Source organism: Drosophila montana, unplaced genomic scaffold (assembly GCF_035044405.1).
Source record: "Drosophila montana isolate Dmon_TW-CO22-7 unplaced genomic scaffold, ASM3504440v1 contig_893_1, whole genome shotgun sequence".
In the NCBI taxonomy this organism is placed as follows: Eukaryota; Metazoa; Arthropoda; class Insecta; order Diptera; family Drosophilidae; genus Drosophila; species Drosophila montana.
This window is the reverse complement of record NW_026999179.1, coordinates 186,587-208,341: the sequence shown is the minus strand read 5'-3', so window position 1 is coordinate 208,341 and position 21,755 is coordinate 186,587. Positions and strand designations below refer to the sequence as shown.

The 21,755-nt window shown below is 41.5% G+C and overlaps 1 protein-coding gene across 1 annotated transcript; it reads right to left on the bottom strand.

Moving 5' to 3' along the window:
- Positions 1–4,009: 4,009 nt before the first annotated feature.
- On the bottom strand, positions 4,010–8,197 carry LOC135440152 (uncharacterized). Its single transcript, XM_064699184.1, has 3 exons — positions 8,119–8,197; positions 6,300–6,903; positions 4,010–4,058 (listed from the first exon to the last, which is right to left on the bottom strand). The coding sequence occupies exons 1-3, from the start codon at positions 8,195–8,197 to the stop codon at positions 4,010–4,012; spliced, it is 732 nt and encodes a 243-aa protein (XP_064555254.1).
- Positions 8,198–21,755: the final 13,558 nt, after the last annotated feature.

The following is a 21,755-nucleotide window of genomic DNA, read 5'->3' as shown; positions in this document are numbered from 1 at the left end:
ATGCCAGTGGTACCAGGAGTATCTTCAACGATCAATGGGGTCTTCAATGAAGAAACAGTCTTACACGTTGCCGTCTAGACAGACCTGGAGGGATACAAATCAAGCAAAGCAGCAACAACCACAACGAAAACAGCAGCAGCAACAACCAACTCGACAGCAACAAACACGACAATGCCTAACACCTCTAGAGTCAATACTGGAGGCAGATCCTATGCCTCAATAGCAAGAAACGCAACGAGCCTGCCCAGCGCCGTATACATGATCTTCAAGTGCTACTACAGTTATTAAAACGAAAAGAAAATATTAGGCAGCAGCAGCATTAAGTTGACGTTCAGTCACTATTGGAACAACAGCAGTTTTTGAAATGGCAACAACAGCTGCAAATACAGCAACAGCAGCAATTCCTCTTGTGGCTTCAGGAGCAGCAACGAGAACAACAACAACAAAACAAGCAAAACAGTCAACGACTACGCTCGAAAAAATGGTTCATGAAATGGCTAACATGATACAGCAATGGACTGGGGATGTATCGTCTTACCAGCTCCATAACAACGCTTCAGCCTCACAATGAATTCCCTCAAAATCCTTATCTGGAATGTCAATGGCATTACAGGGAAAGCCAGAGAAGTTAAGCTCTTCGCGCACAACAACAATGTCGACATTCTTCTTTTAAATGAGATCAGACTAAACCGAGGGGAAACAGTCAAAATATACGAGTATTCATTCTATCCAGCTTACAAGCCATCACGCCACAATCACGGCAGCGGAGGAGCGGCGGTATTCGTGAAGAGTTCTCTCCGCCACATTTCTCAAAGAGTTATTAAAACGCGAACCATACAAATTTCTTCAATGAAAGTTGCCACAGGTTTGGGAGACATCGAATATAGCACCATATACTGCCCACCAAGGAATAGAATTGAAGGCATCTGGTTGGTGGAGACTGGAATGCGCGACATTGGCTGTGGGGAAATACATACAATTCACCCAGGGGCCGAGAACTAGCCGAAGCCATTACAGCCAGAGGAGCTAATATTCTTGCAACAGGATCACCAACTAGATACCCACATGTTTCCAGTCACACACCTACTTGCATTGATATTGCATTATAACATGGGATACCGGTTTCCCAAGCAAATGCCAAAGCTGGGACTTAGACTCTGACCATATAGCCCTTGTTGTTAAATTGCAAACAGATGATATTAATCTCAGGCCAAGCTCTAGCTTTCAGACAACATTTTGAATGCTCCATTCAAATAAATTCGACTATCGACTCTGGAGAAGACATTGAGAATGCAGTAGATTCTCTAACTGAAAATATATATAGAGCTGCTACTGCCACAACACCACCCTATCCTGAGTCACGTCCCATTGGTTATGGCATTGTTCTCAGCGAGCAGCAAAACAGCTACGTAACCTCTTAAGGGAACTCAGAAGTGATTTCTTCGAGCAAAAACTAGCTTCCATGGACCGTCGATGCGATCTACTCTATTGAAATGCACAAAATCGCTTAAACGACAACCCTTTAGACAGGTTCCTGTCCGATGTCATGTTGGCGAACTTGCTAAAAACGAAAGGGAACAGGCTAATGCTTTCGGATACCATCTAGAGGCTCGTCTCACTCCTTATGACTTTGCTACGATAGAGAAGACTAGGGAGGCCCTTCAGAATCTGCAGACCCCTTTGCAGCTGTCCCTGCCTATTAATCCTATAAGGATTGAAGAAATAACTGAAGCGATCAAACTATTGCCGAAAAATAAAGCTGCGGGTATCGATACGATTTTTAATGCTACGTTGAAAGCGTTGCCTACAAGGGCGCTCCTCTATATAGTATTAATTTTTAATGTTATTATCAGGCTCCAAGTGTTCCCAAAGCAATGGAAGTTAGCAGCGATTCTGATGATACACAAGCCAGGCAAACCAGAAGCGGATCCTGAGTCGTATCGGCCAATAAGTCTCTTACCATCCCTGTCTAAATTATGGGAGAGGACTATTGCCAATCGGATTACTGCCAATATAAGCCAATGCAATATCTTGCCGGATCAGCAATTCGACTTTCGAGGGGGACACGGCACTGTGAAACAGGTCCACAGATTGGTGATGCACATCATTCAGGCTTTTGACGACCAAGATTTCTCCAACCCTGTCTTCATTTGACATGCAGCAAGCGTTCGATAAGCTGTGGCACGATAGATTACTGTGCAAAATAAAAAACCTTTTACCTGCACCGTACTATGGCCTTTTAAGGTCATATCAGGAAGGCCGAGAGTTCAAGGTCAAAATAAGGGACACATACTCGACCACTTATACTATGAGAGCAGGAGTGCCGCAGGGCAGTGTTCTTGGTCCGCTGCTGTTTTCCTTGTATACCTCAGCTGTACCCAGCCCTACCTCTCAACATATGGAAGCTCCCTCTAAGGCTATAATTGCGACATATGCAGATGATATCGCAGTCGTTTATAATTCCAAAAGTATCGTAGAAGCAAGTAATCGGTTACAGGGGTATCTTGATACTCTCGCAGCTTGGTGCAAACGGTGGAATTTTAAGATTAGCCCGCTGAAAACAATAAGCCCCTCCAATCCAGCTAGAAGCAGTAACCCTGGAGCAGCCATCACAAGCTAAGTATCTCGGCATTTCCTTGGACAAGCGCCTTACCTTTGGGCCACACCTCAAAGCTACGGTAAAAAAATGTCGTCACAGACTGCAACAACTGCGGTGCCTCAACAATAAAAGGAGTACCTTGCCGCTGAGATGCAAAAGAGCTGTATACTGTAGCAATCCAAAAGGGAATATATGCGATCTTGTGCCCTACTCAAGAGGACACTAGCTTCGTGTGGTTGATGCTTTAACACGGAGGTGAAGAGATTCGGAGGGCGTGCACTTCTTGCGTTGCTATAAGTTATGCTCGTCGGATTTGGCGTGGGTCTTTTCCTCTTCCCTTCACATATCACTCCTTTTGTGCTCAGAGAGGTTAAGTGCACTGGCTATAAACTAATAAGTTGATGATCCAATAGTGTGTATTCGGGCGGTACCCACGTACCGAATAAAAGTAAATGATAACGGTGATCTGTTATGCTGATGTTGATCGCTCCCTATTCTTTACCCTCACAACCTTGGTAACTCGTGATTAATTTGGGTGGTTACCCCTTAACTAATGTTTTATTCAAATGAACATAAACAATATAATTCCAGCCTTGATCGTGCCGACGACGGACCTTACTATAAAATTTATCTATGCATTTGATTTAAAGTAAACTTCAAGTATCGATAAACCCGATTAAATAATTCGTTCGCCAATCAAAGGCCGTACTAACTTTAAGTTAGACTTAGACTTGTCACTCACGCTTATATCAATCGGTGCAGGTTCGTTGGGCCCATCGAAGTTGCAATTGATGTGGTGTTTCGAAATGATCTATTACTGTGCATAAAGAAAATTATTTAAACGGAAATCGCTGCTACTGGTAACGCTATTATGTACTCACAGGAAATTCGTAGATTAAAGTTACATTAAGATAATAAAAAAAAATTGAAATCTAAGAATCTAAACTGAGATCGGCTGTCCAACAGACATCAAACAGCTGATAATCCCATGCGGTTCGACGAAAATCTAATTTCATTTAGAACGCCTGCGCGCGAGGTATCGAACGAGCAAGGCTATATTCGATGGTGGTTAATTATAATTCGTTTCCAGATAAAGACTTCTTTTGCACTCCTTTGTGGACTGCATTTCTTCTTTCCTTGTGTCACGTCTACGCTTTACGTCACCGAGCTTAGCTGTACTTTACCAAGTAAGATAAAGTACGCACGACATAACTACTTGGTCGTTCTAAGCTTTAAATAAACATGAAGCGGTAAAAGGGTGCCGGTGCAAAGTTCTGATTGAGCCGACAGCGCCTGTGAACTGAAGCTTAGTAGTTGGCAGAATAAACGCCTATGTAGGGGCGGTAGTTAAGTGTGGGGCTCTTTCGGCCGGTCGCCGAATGTGTTGAATGTTTAAGGCGCGGGAACACCTTACGCAGACCGGCCGATGGCTGAGGTTGGTGGCCGCTGCTGATGCTCCCTGTAAAAAGGTGAATCTGAGTTAAACAGTACTAACTGTTTCTCATGGCAAAAGTACCACCTTTCCAATCACTATGTCGCGTCCGCGACCAAGTACGTTGGTCTTCAATTTTATTTATGACCGAAAAAGTGTAACACGTGTAATCTTGAACAATGTTAATGAGCAGATAATATGCGTCCGTTACGTTTGTTCGATTTCACAGCTCAAAACCAAGTGAACGAGGTGACCGCGTGGATAACTACATTTGTCGCTTGTAATATTTAACGAAACTATGGCGTGATTGCTTGTCTTATTCTTTGATGTCTTTTCTTGTCGCTTTATGCATCAGGTGCGAATGTAAACTGGTGCGAGAAGCTGCAAATAATACAATAGCCGATGCGTGAGAGCGAGACGACATTAGGCTGACCGCCTCGAGAGATAATACTCTACTTTAGCTGCTGGGTATATACGACTGAATATTAAGAGTTGATTCAAGCCTACTGGCCCCCACATCACAGTTAATACTACGAGAATTTCATCTCGAGAAGATGTTAACTGAAAAAGGGTTAGTAATCTATGTTTATCACATTGGGGCTATAGCTTTATGTCCTTTATGTGATACACTCCTTCAGACTTGTTGCTTTCATTTGAAGTTCGTAATACGTCGGACTTAATTTCTTGACAGCCTTAGCTTTATTGAAGACTGGGGCGAGTTTGCTGCTAAACTTATTGCTTGCATTACTTTGCGCAAAGCTGTGTACGAAAACAATATCGCCTTCACTTAGCTTTACCCTGCGGCTGCGCAAATTATAGGTTTTCGCTTTATCTGCATGAGCTTTGTTACTTTTAGCTTTTGCGCGCACTAGTTACAATAGATCAGGTGTTTTTAATGGCGTGTCGTCCGTAACTAAGTTTAATTTTCATTCATAATCATGTTCTGGCCAAAGCACAAAAAGTATGGTGCAAATCCTGTACTACGATGCAGACTAGACCTCAGTGATCCGCTAATTTTATTCAAATGCTCGTCCCAGCTTGTTTGATCATATCCTACATATGCGCGTATAGCTGCCAGTATGGAACGGTTCAATCGCTCACTTGCATTTGCCTGTGGGGAATAATTTGCGGTACTCCAAATGTGTAAAATACATGATTTTCCAGGAAGTCACAGATTCTGTTAACATTTTCACCGGGTGTAAGAAGTGAATCTTCGTGTGGTGGTCGACAATGACCAAAAGACCGATGTTTCCGTTTTTTGACCGTGGGTATGGACCTAACAGATCCATGTACAATTTTTGAAATGGTCTTTCCGACGTCATAGGCTTGCCCATTGTTGGCCAAAGAACGGTATTAGGACCTTTTGTTGACTTGCATGTGAAACAATTGGATATATAATCACGAACTTGCGTTACCATGCCGGACCAAAAGAGATGTCGCTATAACTTTTCTACCATTTTGCCGATTCCGAGGTGAGCTGAATCCGCCGGATTATGGGCTCGATATAAGACTTGTTCTCTCAAGTTATCTGGAACCCAAAGCTTCCAAGATTCTGATCTAGCTATATCATCATCTTTTGCGGGTTCAGTTCGCTTATATACAAATTTATCGATAATCTTTAGGTATGGTAGCCTAGGCTGGTTCTCATTTATTTTCTTTATCAAATCTAGATATTCCTGGGAAGTAAATTCTGTGGACGATACGTCAATAATTGGTCCAAAATTTGAAAGTTCGAAGGTGTCGGCTTCGTACCTCCGGGACAGGGTGTCGGCAACGACGTTTTGCGATCCGCTTCGATGTTTAATTTCGAATGAAAAGCCTTGCAATCGGATCGACCATCTGGCCAAGCGCCCTGATAGATCCTTTTGCCTCATCAGCCACTGTAAAGAAGCATGATCGGTAACTACCGTGAATTCTTGTCCTTCAATGTAGGCTCGGAATTTATTTATTCCTTTAATAACTGCTAAGCATTCGAGTTCGGTGACCGAATAATTTCGTTGAGCTTTAGACAATTTTTCGGACATATATGCAATTGGTAACTCGACGCCGTCATCATTTGCTTAGGCCAATACACAGACCATACAGACTTGCATCGCACAATAATATAAAGGGTTTCGAAAAACAAGGAGTCCTCAAAACAGGTGCAGGTGTCAACTTGTTTTTCAGTAGCTTAAAAGCTTCTTCTGCTTCCGAATTCCAATTCAGTGGTCTATTCTTTTTCAGAAGTTCAGTTAAGGGAAAGGTTATTGCAGCGTAGTTTCTACAAACCGTCGGTACCATCCGGCAAGACCTAAGAATCGCCTCAATTGCTTCACCGTGGTTGGGACTGGGAATTCATTAATCACCTTGCCCGGTCGACTTTGAGCTGCATAGTCTAGACTTTTTATCAAGCGGGATTTGCAAAATGCATGCTTTATATCGAGACCAGTGATAAAACGAGCGAGGGGCAATCGACTAAGAATGCCATCTACATGTGGTAAAGGATACGCGTCTTTCAGCGTCAGCTTATTCAGTTCTCTGGAATCTAAGCACAAACGATTTTTCTCTCCCTTCTGTACTAATACGCAATTGCTGCTCCATGGTCTCTTCGATTCTTCTATCACGTCTAGCGCTAGCATGTTTTCAATCTCGGCAAACATCAGTTTTTCTTTGGCAGGGGAAACTGGCAAATGACGCTGTTTAACGGGCTCAGCATCTGCAACGTCGATGTTATGCTCTATTAGGTGTGTGCGTCCTAAGCCTTCTTTCTCGTAAGAGGGTAGCTCGCTAATCACTGAGCTGAGTTTGGGCTGCAGAGCAGCTGAGAGAGCATGCATTTGGACACTAGTTACGGTGTTCTCATCTCGACCTACATCTAGTTCTGCGACAGATTCTACGGGAAGATCTGTAATTATTATTAAGGAAACCAAAATCTCTCCAAAAATCTTTTCCCAAGTAACAGTTTTGTTCTAGGTCAGGTATAACAAAGAATTCTACTGGTTTAGTTTGATGGTGGTAAGTTATTTCAACGACAAGTCGGCCAACTTAGGCATAAAGTCCTACAAACTCTTGCGCGGCTATGACGCCAATGCAGCTTATAGTTGCACCAGAGTGGGTTACGTTCTCCATATTGGTTCGACTCATATGTGATTTCGGTCTGAGTACTACAATCGGTTCTTAATGGTTCGGATTCGACAGACTTTGTTTGGCTGACGCATCCCTTCTGCGGTTTTCCGACGGGTTACATGTTGGACACTTTGGCTTATCGGTGTTTTTAATCCCACATCCATAACAAAAGATGGACTTTGCGCAGTTCCAGTACTCCACTTGCTTATGCTGCAGTGCCGCAATTTCTTCCGGTTCTTCGGTGTCCGACCCATTCTCGAGCTGAGAGACAGAGCGTTGGGAAAAAATATTCTTTACTGATTGGGGCTAAACTTGTTTAGAAAACTGCTTGTGAGTGCGAATTGCATCTCTTAAACGCGCTAGGGTGTTTATGCCTAAGTGCATCAGCTCGTAACGAAGCTGGGGTTTCGAATGACGAATAAGAAGGCGTACTAACGATTCTTCTGAAATTACGGTTTTTAGGCGAGACACCAGTCTCTCGACATGGAACTGATATTCCTAGAATTTTTCTTTGTCGCCTTGACGTCTGCTATTAATTGCCTCCCAAATATCCATATCTGTTTCAATATCGTCAAAATTCGCTCTAAACTCTCTACAAAACTCATCCCAAGTAAACTGAGGGCAAGTGCGATGGAACTTCCAATACCACTCGAGGGCTTTCCCACCGAAAAATAGGTGTAGATGATCGCATAGAAGCTGATAGCCTCCGTTCAAATTCTGTTGAGCTAGCGCTTGAACTCTGTAGAGGAACTCATCCGTCTGCAGACCTAGAGATGGTCTGCATCGAATTTGACTCGCCAACTCTGAATAATAATTGGAGCTTTGTCTGGCAGAACCGAAGCGATTGGCCTCCTGGCGTTGCCATTGTATTGGTGATTGATATGACCTCAACTTGAGGATGTATTTTGGTTCTGGTTCGCTATAAGGACTGGTTGACCGGGTGGAGTAAACACTCTTTCTCGACATGAACGATGCCTATTACTGTCCACCTGAAGTGTCGATAACTGTCCCTGAATTACTGCTGTCAGGTCCTGCATAAGCTGTTGCTGTTGAACCTCCATAGCTGCCTGAATTATTTGGTTTGTATCTTCCACACTATATGTTTAAGGGGCCTCGTGAGATGCGCTTGCCTCACTGGCACCGATGTTTGGCAGGGGCGCGGGATGGCTTCGCTGTTGGGATCTGGTCACCATGCAGTGGATAATTCGGCTTGTAAGTTGTTGTTTGATAAGGATAGCTGATTAAATGTGCACAGCCGTTTGCATGTTGGGCAGTGGTTAGATTCTCGTAAAGACTCGGTAATACATGGGTAATGAAATTAATGTTTACAGAGTGAAACTGCTGTTAAATCAGCCTCATTCAATGGTTGGTCGCAAATATTGCAAATTGTGACGAACTGATACTTATTTTTTTCTTTTTTTTTAACTTTTTACTGAACTTTTAATAGTAAATTTGGTCCGCGCCTTCCGACTCTTTGCTGGTCATATTGTTATCAAAGCTGGATAATCTCACATAACGTCGCACAAACTGAAAACTACTGACTTTCGATTGTTGAGATCGGGTTCGTCTTTACAGGTCAACTATTCCTAAGTTGCTTTTCCGCATAAATACGCGGCCTAATCTTGCTATCGTTACCCCAGGTTCGAAATGCGTATTGGTTGTCTGTGATTCTATTCGCTCTAGTCCATCTACTCCTAATAAGTACCGCTATTCCTAGAGACGGTGATTCACTTATACCAACGGGTCGCTTCAACCTAGGTTACTGGGTGAATTCTATGATTTGAAAGTTATCCCTGAAATGAGATTCGATTCGGTCGACTAATCCGTAAGCAATCGAATCAAAATCGCTTTTCCAGGAAACAAAATCATAAGACAGGTATGGAAAACTTCTCATCATAAAATTACGGAATTACGTAAATGCAAAATATGTTAATAATGGGTGAAAGTTAAGAGCTTTAATGTAGGTTTTACTTCTCCTAGTCGTTCAGGCCCCACGTTGGGCGCCACTTTCTGTAGCATTCCAAAAGGGTATATATGCGATCTTGTGCCCTACTCAAGAGGACACTAGCTTCGTGTGGTTGATGCTTTAACACGGAGGTGAAGAGATTCGGAGGGCGTGCACTTCTTGCGTTGCTATAAGTTATGCTCGTCGGATTTGGCGTGGGTCTTTTCCTCTTCCCTTCACATATCACTCCTTTTGTGCTCAGAGAGGTTAAGTTCACTGGCTATAAACTAATAAGTTGATGGTCCATTGTGTGTATTCGGGCGGTACCCACGTACCGAATAAAAGTAAATGATAACGGTGATCTGTTATGCTGATGTTGATCGCTCCCTATTCTTTACCCTCACAACCTTGGTAACTCGTGATTAATTTGGGTGGTTACCCCTTAACTAATGTTTTATTCAAATGAACATAAACAATATAATTCCAAATATTGAAATCTAAGAATCTAAACTCAGATCGGCTGTCCAACAGACATCAAACAGCTGATAATCCCATGCGGTTCGACGAAAATCTAATTTCATTTAGAACGCCTGCGCGCGAGGTATCGAACGAGCTAGGCTATATTCGATGGTGGTTAATTATAATTCGTTTCCAGATAAAGACTTCTTTTGCACTCCTTTGTGGACTGCACTTCTTCTTTCCTTGTGTCACGTCTACGCTTTACGTCACCGAGCTTAGCTGTACTTTACCAAGTAAGATAAAGTACGCACGACATAACTACTTGGTCGTTCTAAGCTTTAAATAAACATGAAGCGGTAAAAGGGTGCCGGTGCAAAGTTCTGATTGAGCCGACAGCGCCTGTGAACTGAAGCTTAGTAGTTGGCAGAATAAACGCCTATGTAGGGGCGGTAGTTAAGTATGGGGCTCTTTCGGCCGGTCGCCGAATGTGTTAAATGTTTAAGGCGCGGGAACACCTTACGCAGACCGGCCGATGGCTGAGGTTGATGGCCACTGCTGATGCTCCCTGTAAAAAGGTGAATCTGAGTTAAACAGTACTAACTGTTTCTCATGGCAAAAGTACCACCTTTCCAATCACTATGTCGCGTTCGCGACCAAGTACGTTGGTCTTCAATTTTATTTATGACCGAAAAAGTGTAACACGTGTAATCTTGAACAATGTTAATGAGCAGACAATATGCGTCCGTTATATTTGTTCGATTTCACAGCTCAAAACCAAGTGAACGAGGTGACCGCGTGGATAACTCACTTTGGCTATGCAACTGATACGCAACGCCAGCTACATTTGTCGCTTGTAATATTTAACGGAACTATGGCGTGATTGCTTGTCTTATTCATTGATGTCTTTTCTTGTCGCGGAAAGGTTTCGCCAAGACGATTGGACGTCAGTAAGACTACCTGCATTAAAAATTCTCATACTGAGCGTTATGGGGTTCGGTTCTAAATTTCATTTTTCATCCATGTGTTGTTAAGGTACTAGATTATGATTGTACATGCTCTACACTTAATAATTAAAAAAAAAAAAAACAATCCTTATTAAATGCAATAAATTCGATTGATTATAGTTATTGTAATATTATAGTAGTTTTTATACGATTGTTGATAAGGTGTGTTTTTAGTTACCAAAATAATTGTTTATCGTCGGGATCAAGTCTTGTTTTCGTTGTTCGGCTTTTTCTGTTTTATTACGACTGCTTCTGCTACTGACGGCTGACAACTGAACTGCTCTCTCTGTCGACTACGGTAACGTGAGATAATCGCTCTGGGATTTTACCTCGTTCTATATAGGGAAGGTTGCCATTTTACATGTATGAACGCAAGGAAATTCTGAATGTAGATAGGTCCTTCTAATGCCCGCGCAGTACAAATTTGTTTCCAATAATCGATAATTTGCCCCGATTCAAAGCAATCAATAACAACTAAGAGGTTCTAGTAGGGAGCTCCCGAATAGGGGATACCCTGAACCCTCTTACTCCAACACTAAATGCAACTCTCGCTACGCGCTCGTTTGCTTTAGTAATAATAAGAATAAATTTAAAAAAAAATCCCATGATGCCTCTTCTACTCAACAGCCACACCAGCCAAAAAAAAAAAAAAGTTTCCTCCATAGGGTTCGAACTCGCTACATACTGCACCGCTTGCCGCCGCCTCTACTCAAGAGCCACTCCAATAATTGGGACGCACTGAAAAGAAAACCAATTAAAATAGCAGCACAGAAAACAATACAATCGCAATTGCAATGATGTTGATAGAATTCAAAGCAGACGCGCATGAATGTGTGTATACAGAAATTCTTGGAATTTGCGCTTGCTGCTGCTAACACGTGCGCACATAACTTTTGTTTCTTAACCGATCTTAATGAAATTTTCGACAGTACGTCTTATTATGCCATAGAATATTTATGTTTTCTTAAAAAGTCAATTGCTTATAACTTGTGGCTTAAATTGATCGGCAATACAAGATGGATTATTAACTTAATTTATGGGTATGCGGTGATAGCGGGGAGGTGGCGATAGGTACAAAATGAAAGATACTTGATATATACATATATTCTATTATAGAAGCTACATGTCAAGTTTGGTGACTCTAGCTCATATTATTTGCCGAAATTGCTCTAAAACCAGGATTTCAATATCGATTTTTATCGAATACTTGGTAACGGGGCATGTTATCGGGTATCGGAAACAAACTCGATTCTCGCGTGCACTAGGAGGACTACATACAAAATTTCAAGTCTCTAGCTCTTATAGGTTTTGATATCCTTGCGTTCATACATATGGACGGACGGATGGACGGACAGACAGATGGACATGGATAGATCGACTTTACATGTGATGCTGATCAAGAATATATATACTTTATGGGGTCGGAGATGCTTCCTTCTGCCTGTTACATACATTTGCACAAATACATTATACCCTTTTCACCCATTTTTAATGGGTTCAGGGTATAAAAATCAATAACGGAATACTTTTTTTTTGACCAAATCCATTAGATTTTAAGATCTAGACTCACCTAACTTGAAATGTAGCTTTTAGAATAGTATTTACAGATCAAATTTCTCTCAATAAACCAAATAAGTAAATCAATTGGAACTTCCCATTAATTAATTTAAGTCACGCAGAAATTAAAGTTTTGAGATATACGAATATTCTATCGCACAATAAGATCTACTGCTGAAAATTACATCAAGATGGGTTATAAAACATAGAATTTATAAAGAAGTGATTTTATATGTTCACACAAATTCATGCACATCTTTAATTAATTTTATAAAGAGCACTGCAATTGCGATTGTATTGTGCGCTGCATAATTCTGGGATGTGTGTATGTGGCGCTATTTTGATGGGTTTTTCTCTTAAAACCAATTTGGAAGTGGTTGGTCGATACGGACATTTTTCTTAAAGAAAATATATCTTATATTTTGTATTACTCCAAGGGCAAACGAGCTCGCAACGCGAACTGTATTTGATGCTGGTAGAAGAGGAACTAAGATGAGTAGTGCCCATACATTTGCATGCGACGCAAAATTTCTAGCTTGGCCTTTGACGACATGCTAGCCGACGGCTGTTCGTTCAGACGAACGAATGCCGAAGTCGCAGCTTGATGATGCTGAAACGAGCAACGAAGTTAGTCGCCAGCCTGCCTTATGCAAAGCTGGTCGATGGTACTTTGCGTCGCTTCGTGTTCGAAGTACATTGAGCGAAAAAGTTAAAAACTTACGAATGACGCATAGTACTTCTGCCTTATCCATTAAATTCATGCTTTATTTAAATTATACATTACCCTAGATACTAATAATAAATTGTACAGGAAAAGTTAAGAATACAATTTTTTTTTTTACAAAGCGCATCTTGTGCAATGACTATGTTAGGAAAATAGCACACATAGATTGATTTCACTTTTTTTTTGACAGGGTATTGTCTCAGCCAATGGCGTGCAAGCACATTTGTTTGTATGTGTGAATTATGCATGCATTACTACATCAAAATATGTATATATGTGTTGTTATTCGCTGCTCTGGCTTTTGCTGGCAAAGAAATAAATTTTCTTAGTTTTCTAGCGCTGATCATGCATGACCTATTCCAAATTTGCGTTCACATATGAATGCATGTTGTGTACTGAGGTTGGCTCTGTAGAAAATCTGTATTTTTAATTGCATAGCCGATGCAAATATTTATATAATTTCTTTAATGATACTGATGCATAGTATCATTTTGTTGTATTGCGTTACTCATCTTAGTGTTTATATTGTCTTTGGTTCATGGTACTCCCGACTAGAGCCTCTAACTTGTTAAGAATACTAATGGGACTGAAAACTGCTTCACAAGTATTTCAAAGATTTGTTAATACCATTTTTAAAGCCGAGATAAGGGAAAACAAAGTGATGATATTTTTGGCAGCAAGATAGGCATCTTAAAACTTTAGGAGATGTACTTATGCGCTAAATGGAGAATAACTTGGAGCTCAGAATGAATAAATGAGAGTTTTTATAAGCCAGGGTAAAATATTTATGTTTCTTCATCATGAAAGAAAAATTTCCCCTACCAAATAAGACCCAAACAGTTTCTGCGACTCTGTTCATATTTGTGTAGGTTTATAAAAGATTTTTTGTAATATCTAAGCTTTAAAATGATTTGAAAAAAATGGCGTCCCAGTTTTATAGCTTCTCTCCACTATGCTTAAGAAATGTCACATTTTTAAGTTTCACATATTGGTGTCCCACTGGCAAGTGTCGGTTGTCGGTAATATGCGAATAGCAAAAGTACTTCTTCTTGAAATAAAAAGCTGATTGAGTTGCTTTAATTTACATTAGCGCCGCAAGGGAATGTTAAAATTTAAAATTATAATTTAAAGTTACCGCTTGCCTTCGTTGCAATATCAGCTGTTTATGGTAATGAACACGTTCACATTTTTCACAACATCAACAGAAAACTCGATAAATCATAGCCAAGAACACGAACTGTTCGGGGCGAATTTACACATTTTTCAAAAATGTGACATTTAAAATTGTAACAGGTTATAATTCCTTAACCTTCGCTCTATAAAATATAGAACACAACTCACGAGATGGGCGTTAAAAGTGCAATAAATATGAACTTGTATATAGTGGAGGTAAACGAAATCAATATGTTGATGCTCTGAGCAAGTATAATGTTATGATTACGCAAACAAATATTTTTTAAACCAATTTGCTAATTTGCCAGTCGAAAGATGTGAAAGTACGAAATAATTCGAGATTATTAGAAAAAACTAAGCATACATTTTTTGAAATGATTTATATGAAAACTAATTATGGGAGAGTATTATTTTGCGTACCAGAAGGTATGGAGGATAATGTGGAGGATGTACAAATATCTAGCAATTTTGTAGTGAAATGTTTTTCGGATTAGCTTAAATAATAAGAAAGTTACATAAGTTCAAACATTCAGACATATTTGGTCAAAAAGATTTGGAAGAAATTCGAATATTTCGAGAGATATAATTATTAGTACAGGCGCTCAATGAAATAATAAAAGAAAATCATCGAAAGAGTAAAAATCAGGAGATTTGTTATGATAAAGAACATTGACTTTTACCGCAAAGCAAGGACAAGATAGCTATGGTATTGAAAAACGAGAAACAAGGGCTATCTTCGGCACGCCGAATTTTTAACGTATCTTTGAAGCACAGGGAAAGAAGTATATGCCTAGTATGGATAACATATCTACGGGTTTTCCAGATAATAACTTCCTATGGCAGCTATATGAAACTAAGTATATTTAACTTAACAGCATAGTAAAACTAATAAAATCCGAGTTTGGACAAAATGTCTTGACAAACAACAAAATTTCGCACAACAACCTCATGTTTGACCGATCGTTCCTATGGCAGCTATATGACTAAACAATTGTTCGTACAAGAACCTTATTATCCACCTATTTTTCTAACAGCAGCTATATGATATAGTGTGCCGTAGTTGATATGATTTTGTTTATATATGAGGAGCATAGTAAAACTAATAAATATCTTGATTAAAAAAATAATTTGTCATAAAAGAGCCTAATTTTCTACCGATCTTTCCTATGGCAGCTATATGATATATTGGTCCGATATTGATTTTGCATATATATGCGGAGCATAGTAGGGAGCATAGAAAAAGTAATAAATGCCGATATAATGGTCAGTTGTAAATAAGATTAGCGTAAATAAAGGGAGCATAGTGAATCATATAAATACCGAGTTTGGTCAGGATATCTTGAAGAGTTTTCCGTACAACAACTTAATTTTCGACCGATCCTTTCTATGGCAGCTATATAATTTTGTTATCCGATATTGATAGGATTTTGCATATATATGAGGAGAATAGTAAAACTAATATGCCATGTTTGATCAAGATATCTTTATAAACAAAAAAGTTTTTCTTAAAAGACCTACTTTTCGACCGATCGTTCCTATGACAGCTTTAGAATATAGTGTTCCGATCCCGCCAGTTCCGACATATGTGCTGCGCGACTTATTCGCATAGAAACAGGCAGACGTAAAGATGGACATAGCTATATCGACTCGGCGGTTGATACTGATCAAGAATATATATACTTAATGGTGTTGGAGATGTCTCCTCCATGTGTTACACATTACGAAACAAAATTACAATACCCTCTGCAAGGGTATATTGATAGGTATCTCCTTAGTGATCTTGACGGATTCCAGATGTCTCGGAAGCCATATCGGGGCGCATGGAGAACGTAAGACATTGGATTAAGAAATAGCCCCACGAAAAGTCTGTTGAATATTGTAGAAATGGCCTGACGCAAATAAAATGCAACCGTTCTTGTGCGCGTCACTTTTAGAATGTCGTCGCAGATCTTTTTATTTTACGATCGTTCTCATTTTTCTTATGCTATTGCCAGAGCGAGAATAAGAGCATCGAATGTTTCGCTCTCTGAGCGAAGCCTTCGATGTGATTACAATTATATTTACATTGGGACACTTAATGCTATATCACAGTAGAATCTTACATGCTAATTATTACTACAATTCGGCCGTTCTGACGTTGAGGATCTCCTGATACTCGTTGACATACTTCTAGTTACAATATTACTTTGGCCATATTTACTTGGACAGTTTTCTTTTCTTAATTTATTTTCAGTATAGTTTTGCTTGGATTCATTTTTTCTGCCATTTTCATTCCTTACATTATTTACATTAAAAGACTATGCAATGCAGCCCAACGTCTAGTTCGTCTGACGGATAAGGTGATTCCCAACGAGCCAAGGTCCAACGTCTTTTTGTATTTTGACGATGTACTAGTTATTTCCTATTATTTTCAAACTTGAGATATCTGCGACAAGTGGGGAAATGCTTAAGGGAAGCGAAACTCTCAATCGGGCTGCACAAATCCAAATTTTGCTTCAAGGCATTAAAATACCTAGGATTCATTATTAGCGGTGGCATACTTCGCATGGACGGATCCCCGTGCCTCGGTCGCGCAAAGAAGTTCGCTCTTTTTTGGGTACGGCAGGTTGGTACCGGCGGTGATGTTGTCAGGAACGACCAGTAGCCTTCTTTTCGGCCAAGTTGAACAAACACCAACAGAACTATTCCGTCACTGAAAATGAGTACTTAGCGTCGATACTGGCCATAAAAATGTTCAGCCCGTATATAGAAGGGATGCCTTTTACTTGCAACACTGACCACGCCAGCTTAAACTGGCTGATATCCATGAAGGACCTAAGCGGGAGACTAGCTCGTTGGTCATTGCAGTTGTAAGGCTATGACTTTACCAGTGTGGCAGTGGCAGTGAAAATGTGGTAGCCGACTTTATCGCGCAGTGTAGAAGCAGTGAGCAAGGTTCCAGAAGATCTTCTCGAATTTTAGACCCCCGAATTCGAGTCAGAGGAATATCAAGCGTTGCTCGAACAGTTACGTTCGAATCAGGACAAACTGCCAGACCTGAAGGTTGAGGGGGGTTTGCTTTTTAAGCGCATGGGGTTCGTGCACTTAGAAGGTGAGTTAGAAGGCACCGTGTGTAAGTTGTGGGTGCAAAGCTCTTTGACAGGGGTGTCGTCAAAACACTGGAGACCTTGCGCCGGCAGTTTACTGGCATGACTAGTCAGGTAAGGGATTGGGTTAGGCAGTGCGTGACATGCAAGGAAACCAAGGCACCGAACTTCCGCATGCAAGTGGGTCTAGGACATGAGGTAGTGACCGAGCGACAATTCCTAAAACTGTATATCGACTTTCTGGGGAAGTACCAACGTTCAAAGAAAGGACACTTTTACTTTCTTAAAAGCGATGCGAGAGGCTACGGCTGTTAGCGTGGTGAACTTTTTATTAAGCGAGGTTTTCTATATGTTTGGAGTATACGATGTCATTCACTCTGACAACGGACGACAGTTCATATCAGGTACGTTCCAAAGCATGATCTCAGCTTTCGGCATCTCGCATATGCGCACTGCAGTCTACACGCCACAGAGCAATGCAAGCGAGCAAGTGAATCGTACCTTGATGTCGGCGATCCAGGCGTATCTAGAGCAAGATCACCGCGAGTGGGACCTTTACCTTCCAGAAATAGAAGTATCCATACGCAATGCCATACACACAGCGACAGGGGTAACCCCATCATGAGATTTCTCATTTGCACCCAGCAGACAAACTACACCTGATTAGACAGCGATTCCAAAGCCAGCTATACCAGGCTTACGAAAGAAGTCATCGGCAGTACAACCCTCGAGACCGAGTGTTCCAGGCGGAACCCGGCCAAGAAGTCTACCGACGCAATTTTGTACTGAGCGATTTTGGGAAAGCTTTTAACGTCAAATTTACAAGGAAGTTCCTAAAGGCCCGAGTAGTGCGTCGAGTAGGCAACAACTCGTACTTGCTGGAAGATTTGCAAGGAAAGTCCCTAGGCGTGTTTCATGCCAAAGATATACGGGTATAGAACAAGGTCATGGTGTGCCTCACGTTGGGCGCGGCTCAGCTTAAGGAAAGGGGTTTGGCCTACGTTGGGCGTTCTTATTAGCCGGCTGGGCAAACAAATATATAAAATGCGGACGCTGATTAATTGTAAACATGTCGTCCGGTTGTTTACAATAATCTGCATGGCGGTGTTGTATTTGATATAATTGGCAGTATGAATAGTTTACCTAGTTGGTTGCGTTTTATATTATCGGCCACGCAGATAGCGTTTTGGCGTATGAGCGGAGTATCGGGGGTGGAACCGGGCATACAGCGGCGCTCAATTAATTGTAGAGTGGCAGCGCCCGACGATCCACTGAGATGAGAGGGGTAACGCAATTGAGCGATTATGATTGGGCAACCGATTCGCTCGTAGCGAGATTAGAAGGAGACTGATTCGGGTACTCTTGTTAATGCCCTTTGCCTACAACTACAACAGCAGATGGGCAGCAATGGTGCCCGCCTCATTTGGTCAGCTGTTAGTGGCAGGCGTGGTGTGCGCGAGCGCACCTTTGAAAAATAACTTTTCGAGAATATATAAAGTATCTTTGTTATTCCGAGAGAAATAGAACTGGAATTTTGTTTTATTATTTGTGCCGAAGAAAACTTATAAAATTAAATCGGGCAGCGCCAAAAATGTAATTTTTTTTAAATTGTCAGGCCGTACAAAATCGTCGGCCCTGAATAAAAAGAAAAACTTTATGTCGTGCGCCAAAAAACTATATTCGTTCATTTAATACTCAGCCCAGCCCCAAAAGATCCGTGGCTGGACGAAGATAACCAAATAAAAATAGTTGTATTGGATGCACGTTCGGCATTCTAGGGTCGACAGCTGGATGCAACTGCGGCACGCTCTCTTAGACAGGTTCCGGGGCTATCAGACGGAGCATGATGTAATGCAGGAGTTACTACAACGAGAGCAACAGACCAGCGAAAGGGTGGATGCCTACATCCACCACATACGTCAGCTCGACCGCGAACTGGGGAAAATTATCAAGCGTGGATTGAAGGAGAGCCGGCAAAATACATCTGTTCAGCAGCTAAAAATTAATTTAGAATTATGTTTGCATTACATTTCAGTTACATCTTGCCCTGAGAGGCAAGAAATGTAACTATTTTGTTTGTTTGGCGCTTCTCGCATATCATAAAATAGATCAATATTATTAGCTGTTAACTATCTAGCGCTTCTTGTTTTACGCTAATCGTCATTTTGCACTTTGCAGTTTGCACTTTTGTCTTAAGCGGCTAGCGCACCAATGCTAGCGACGCCGCAATTACTCCCGTCTCGTATGTTCGCTATATCGAATTTCTTATTGATCGCTCCGTTCAAAATTGCACATTTTGCATAACTTTATTAAGTTCGTTATAAGCATATAAATAAAATAAAACTGTTGTATGAATTTATAAGAAAAGGCTGTATTTTTATAATACCATAAACTACTCGCAATTAAGTGCTAATAAAAAAGCTCGTTAGCCCAACATTTAGGTGACCCCGACGTGAACTTTTTACATTGTATTGTTGCATAAAATTATTCAAATTAAAATTGAGCTGGTTGTTATTAGTTTCGGCAGCAATTAAAAACCGCTCTTACAAACAAACATACATATGTACAAGCAAGTGTCGTGCGTTAAATAGCAGTATAGCGGAGTCTGTGTACCTAAGCATATATACACATACAAACAGACGCGTTGGCTCTCATTTTCTGCATTCTGCTTGTGCTTTTATTCGACTAACACAAACTTTCGTGTGCAGTTTTTATTCGGTTTTTTTTTCGTTTTTTCGGTTGCCATGGAAAGTTCTAGTGCTGAATCGCTGGCCCAGTTAACAAACCTGTTGTCATTTTTAAAGCGCAAGGTGGCGTCCTCGTATGAGCGGTTGCAGGCGCTACACAAACGAATTGAAAAAATTGAATCTGCATTTGAAGACGCTCAAAACAAATTGGAAGAAGTAGTTTTGATGAGCTTGCAGTAACTTTGAAGACTTCGGTGCGGTTTGAAATCGTTTAGCGCAATAGAGCCGTCCAGCTTTACATTTGTAAATGAGCCTATTGCTGCTGCGTCAATGACTAGATCCAGAGCGTGGCCGACCTTACCGCCAATCAAATTGCCAACGTTTTCTGGAGGTTATACGGAGTGGGCAGATTTATTTTCAATGTTTACAACTGTAATCGAAAATCATTCCGAACTCACAAACATTGAAAAAATGCAGCATTTGCGGCTTTGCTTGAAGGACTCTGCGCTGGATACCATTCCATAGAATTAAATTTATTACAAAAGCGATTTGATAACCGTCAACTAGTATTTCAGGCACACATCGTTGAACTGCTGGGGCTCAAGAAGGTAGAGAATGGCTCTGCTGGCATGCTGCGTGAATTGTCGGATAAGTTTAATGCCCATATTCGTCCTCTCCCCAGTTTGGGTAGCAAGGAGCAACCATAAATTTCTCGCGATTAAGTGCTAATAAAAAAGCTTGTGAGCCCAACAACATCTATGCTATGGATGTACTTACAGTGGATGAGCTGTGCAAAGAGTGCATAGAAGTGGAGAGGCACATTGGTCGCAGAAGCCGGACCGGGTATGTGCAGCAGTCGCGTTATTCGCAAGGACCAAAACCGACAGTTCACGAGGTTGAAGTACCACCACATCGTGCGGAAACGCCGCCTGGAGAACTGGAGAAGGCCTTCGTGCGGGACAGGACATAATCCCTGCTATCATCCCGGCTAGTGTGCTGGTACTGCAGGCAGTTCGACCATGTCTTTAGAGACTGCCTGTCCAGAGAGCGGAAAATATTCTGCTATAGATGCGGAAAGCCGGACACATTCTGCTCACAGTGCGAAAATTGTCCGGGAAACCCCAGTGGGAGCGCTATGATGGCGGGACAGACGCGTTAGGGAACGGCGACCGCAAAAAACAGGCGAGGAACACCTACCAAAGCCAATAGTAGTTGAAAAGGATATGAATAGGGGAAGCATATTAAGGGGCTTACCATATGAAGAACGTGTTCGGGCATACATGTCAAATAGAAATAGAATTTTTGGTATGCGACAGCTGGATGGGATGACGCTGGCCACCCGAAGAGTGGTGAAGGCTCATGCGCGCTTCCGCAGAGGCAGGATTACGAGGCGCCAGGTCATTGAAGCTGTGAGTCGGGAGGATATCATAGACCCGCGCGTATTCGCCGAAGTGGAGGTCGCTGGTATCAAAATGAGAGGGTTGTTAGACACAGGAGCCTCCGTCAGCCTGCTGGAAAAAGGAAGTAGAGAGTTGGTCGAGGAATTAGGGGTTACGGTGCAACCTTACGTTTCAGTATTCACAACCGCTGGAGGAGAGGATAAATCAATTATAGGTAGGGTAGAACTCCCAATCTCGTACAGGGAACAGCATAAAAAAAGAACTTGTTTTATCTGCCCCTACCTGAAACAGCGAGCCTACTTTGGGATTGATTTCTGGCGAGCATTTAACCTAGCCTCCGACATTTTGGGCCCCTAGAAGCTTATCTCCACGGAACACCTAGGGGGAGAGCTCTTGGCCGTGTCGATGACACACTATGCGGAAGAAGAGGAAAAAGTCGAAACTGAACCGGATTCATGGGAGTTGTCTAGGGAAGAAAGGATAGAGTTGGCGGCGGTAAAGCGGGAGTTTTTGCCTTTTCAAAATAGCGGATTAGGAACAACAGACTTAGAGAAGCACACTATCGATTTAGTGGAAGCCCAACC

What these genes read in the sequence shown, in the direction of transcription:
- LOC135440152 (XM_064699184.1), bottom strand. Translation starts at nt 8,197, where the DNA reads ATGGAGGTTCAACAGCAACAGCTTATGCAGGACCTGACAGCAGTAATT. An exon ending in ATCGACACTTCAGGTGGACA is followed by an intron (nt 6,904 to 8,118) that starts GTAATAGGCATC and finishes ATCTTCCCGTAG; the next exon opens with AATCTGTCGCAGAACTAGAT. An exon ending in CTTGCCGGATGGTACCGACG is followed by an intron (nt 4,059 to 6,299) that starts GTTTGTAGAAAC and finishes ACCTTTTTACAG; the next exon opens with GGAGCATCAGCAGCGGCCAC.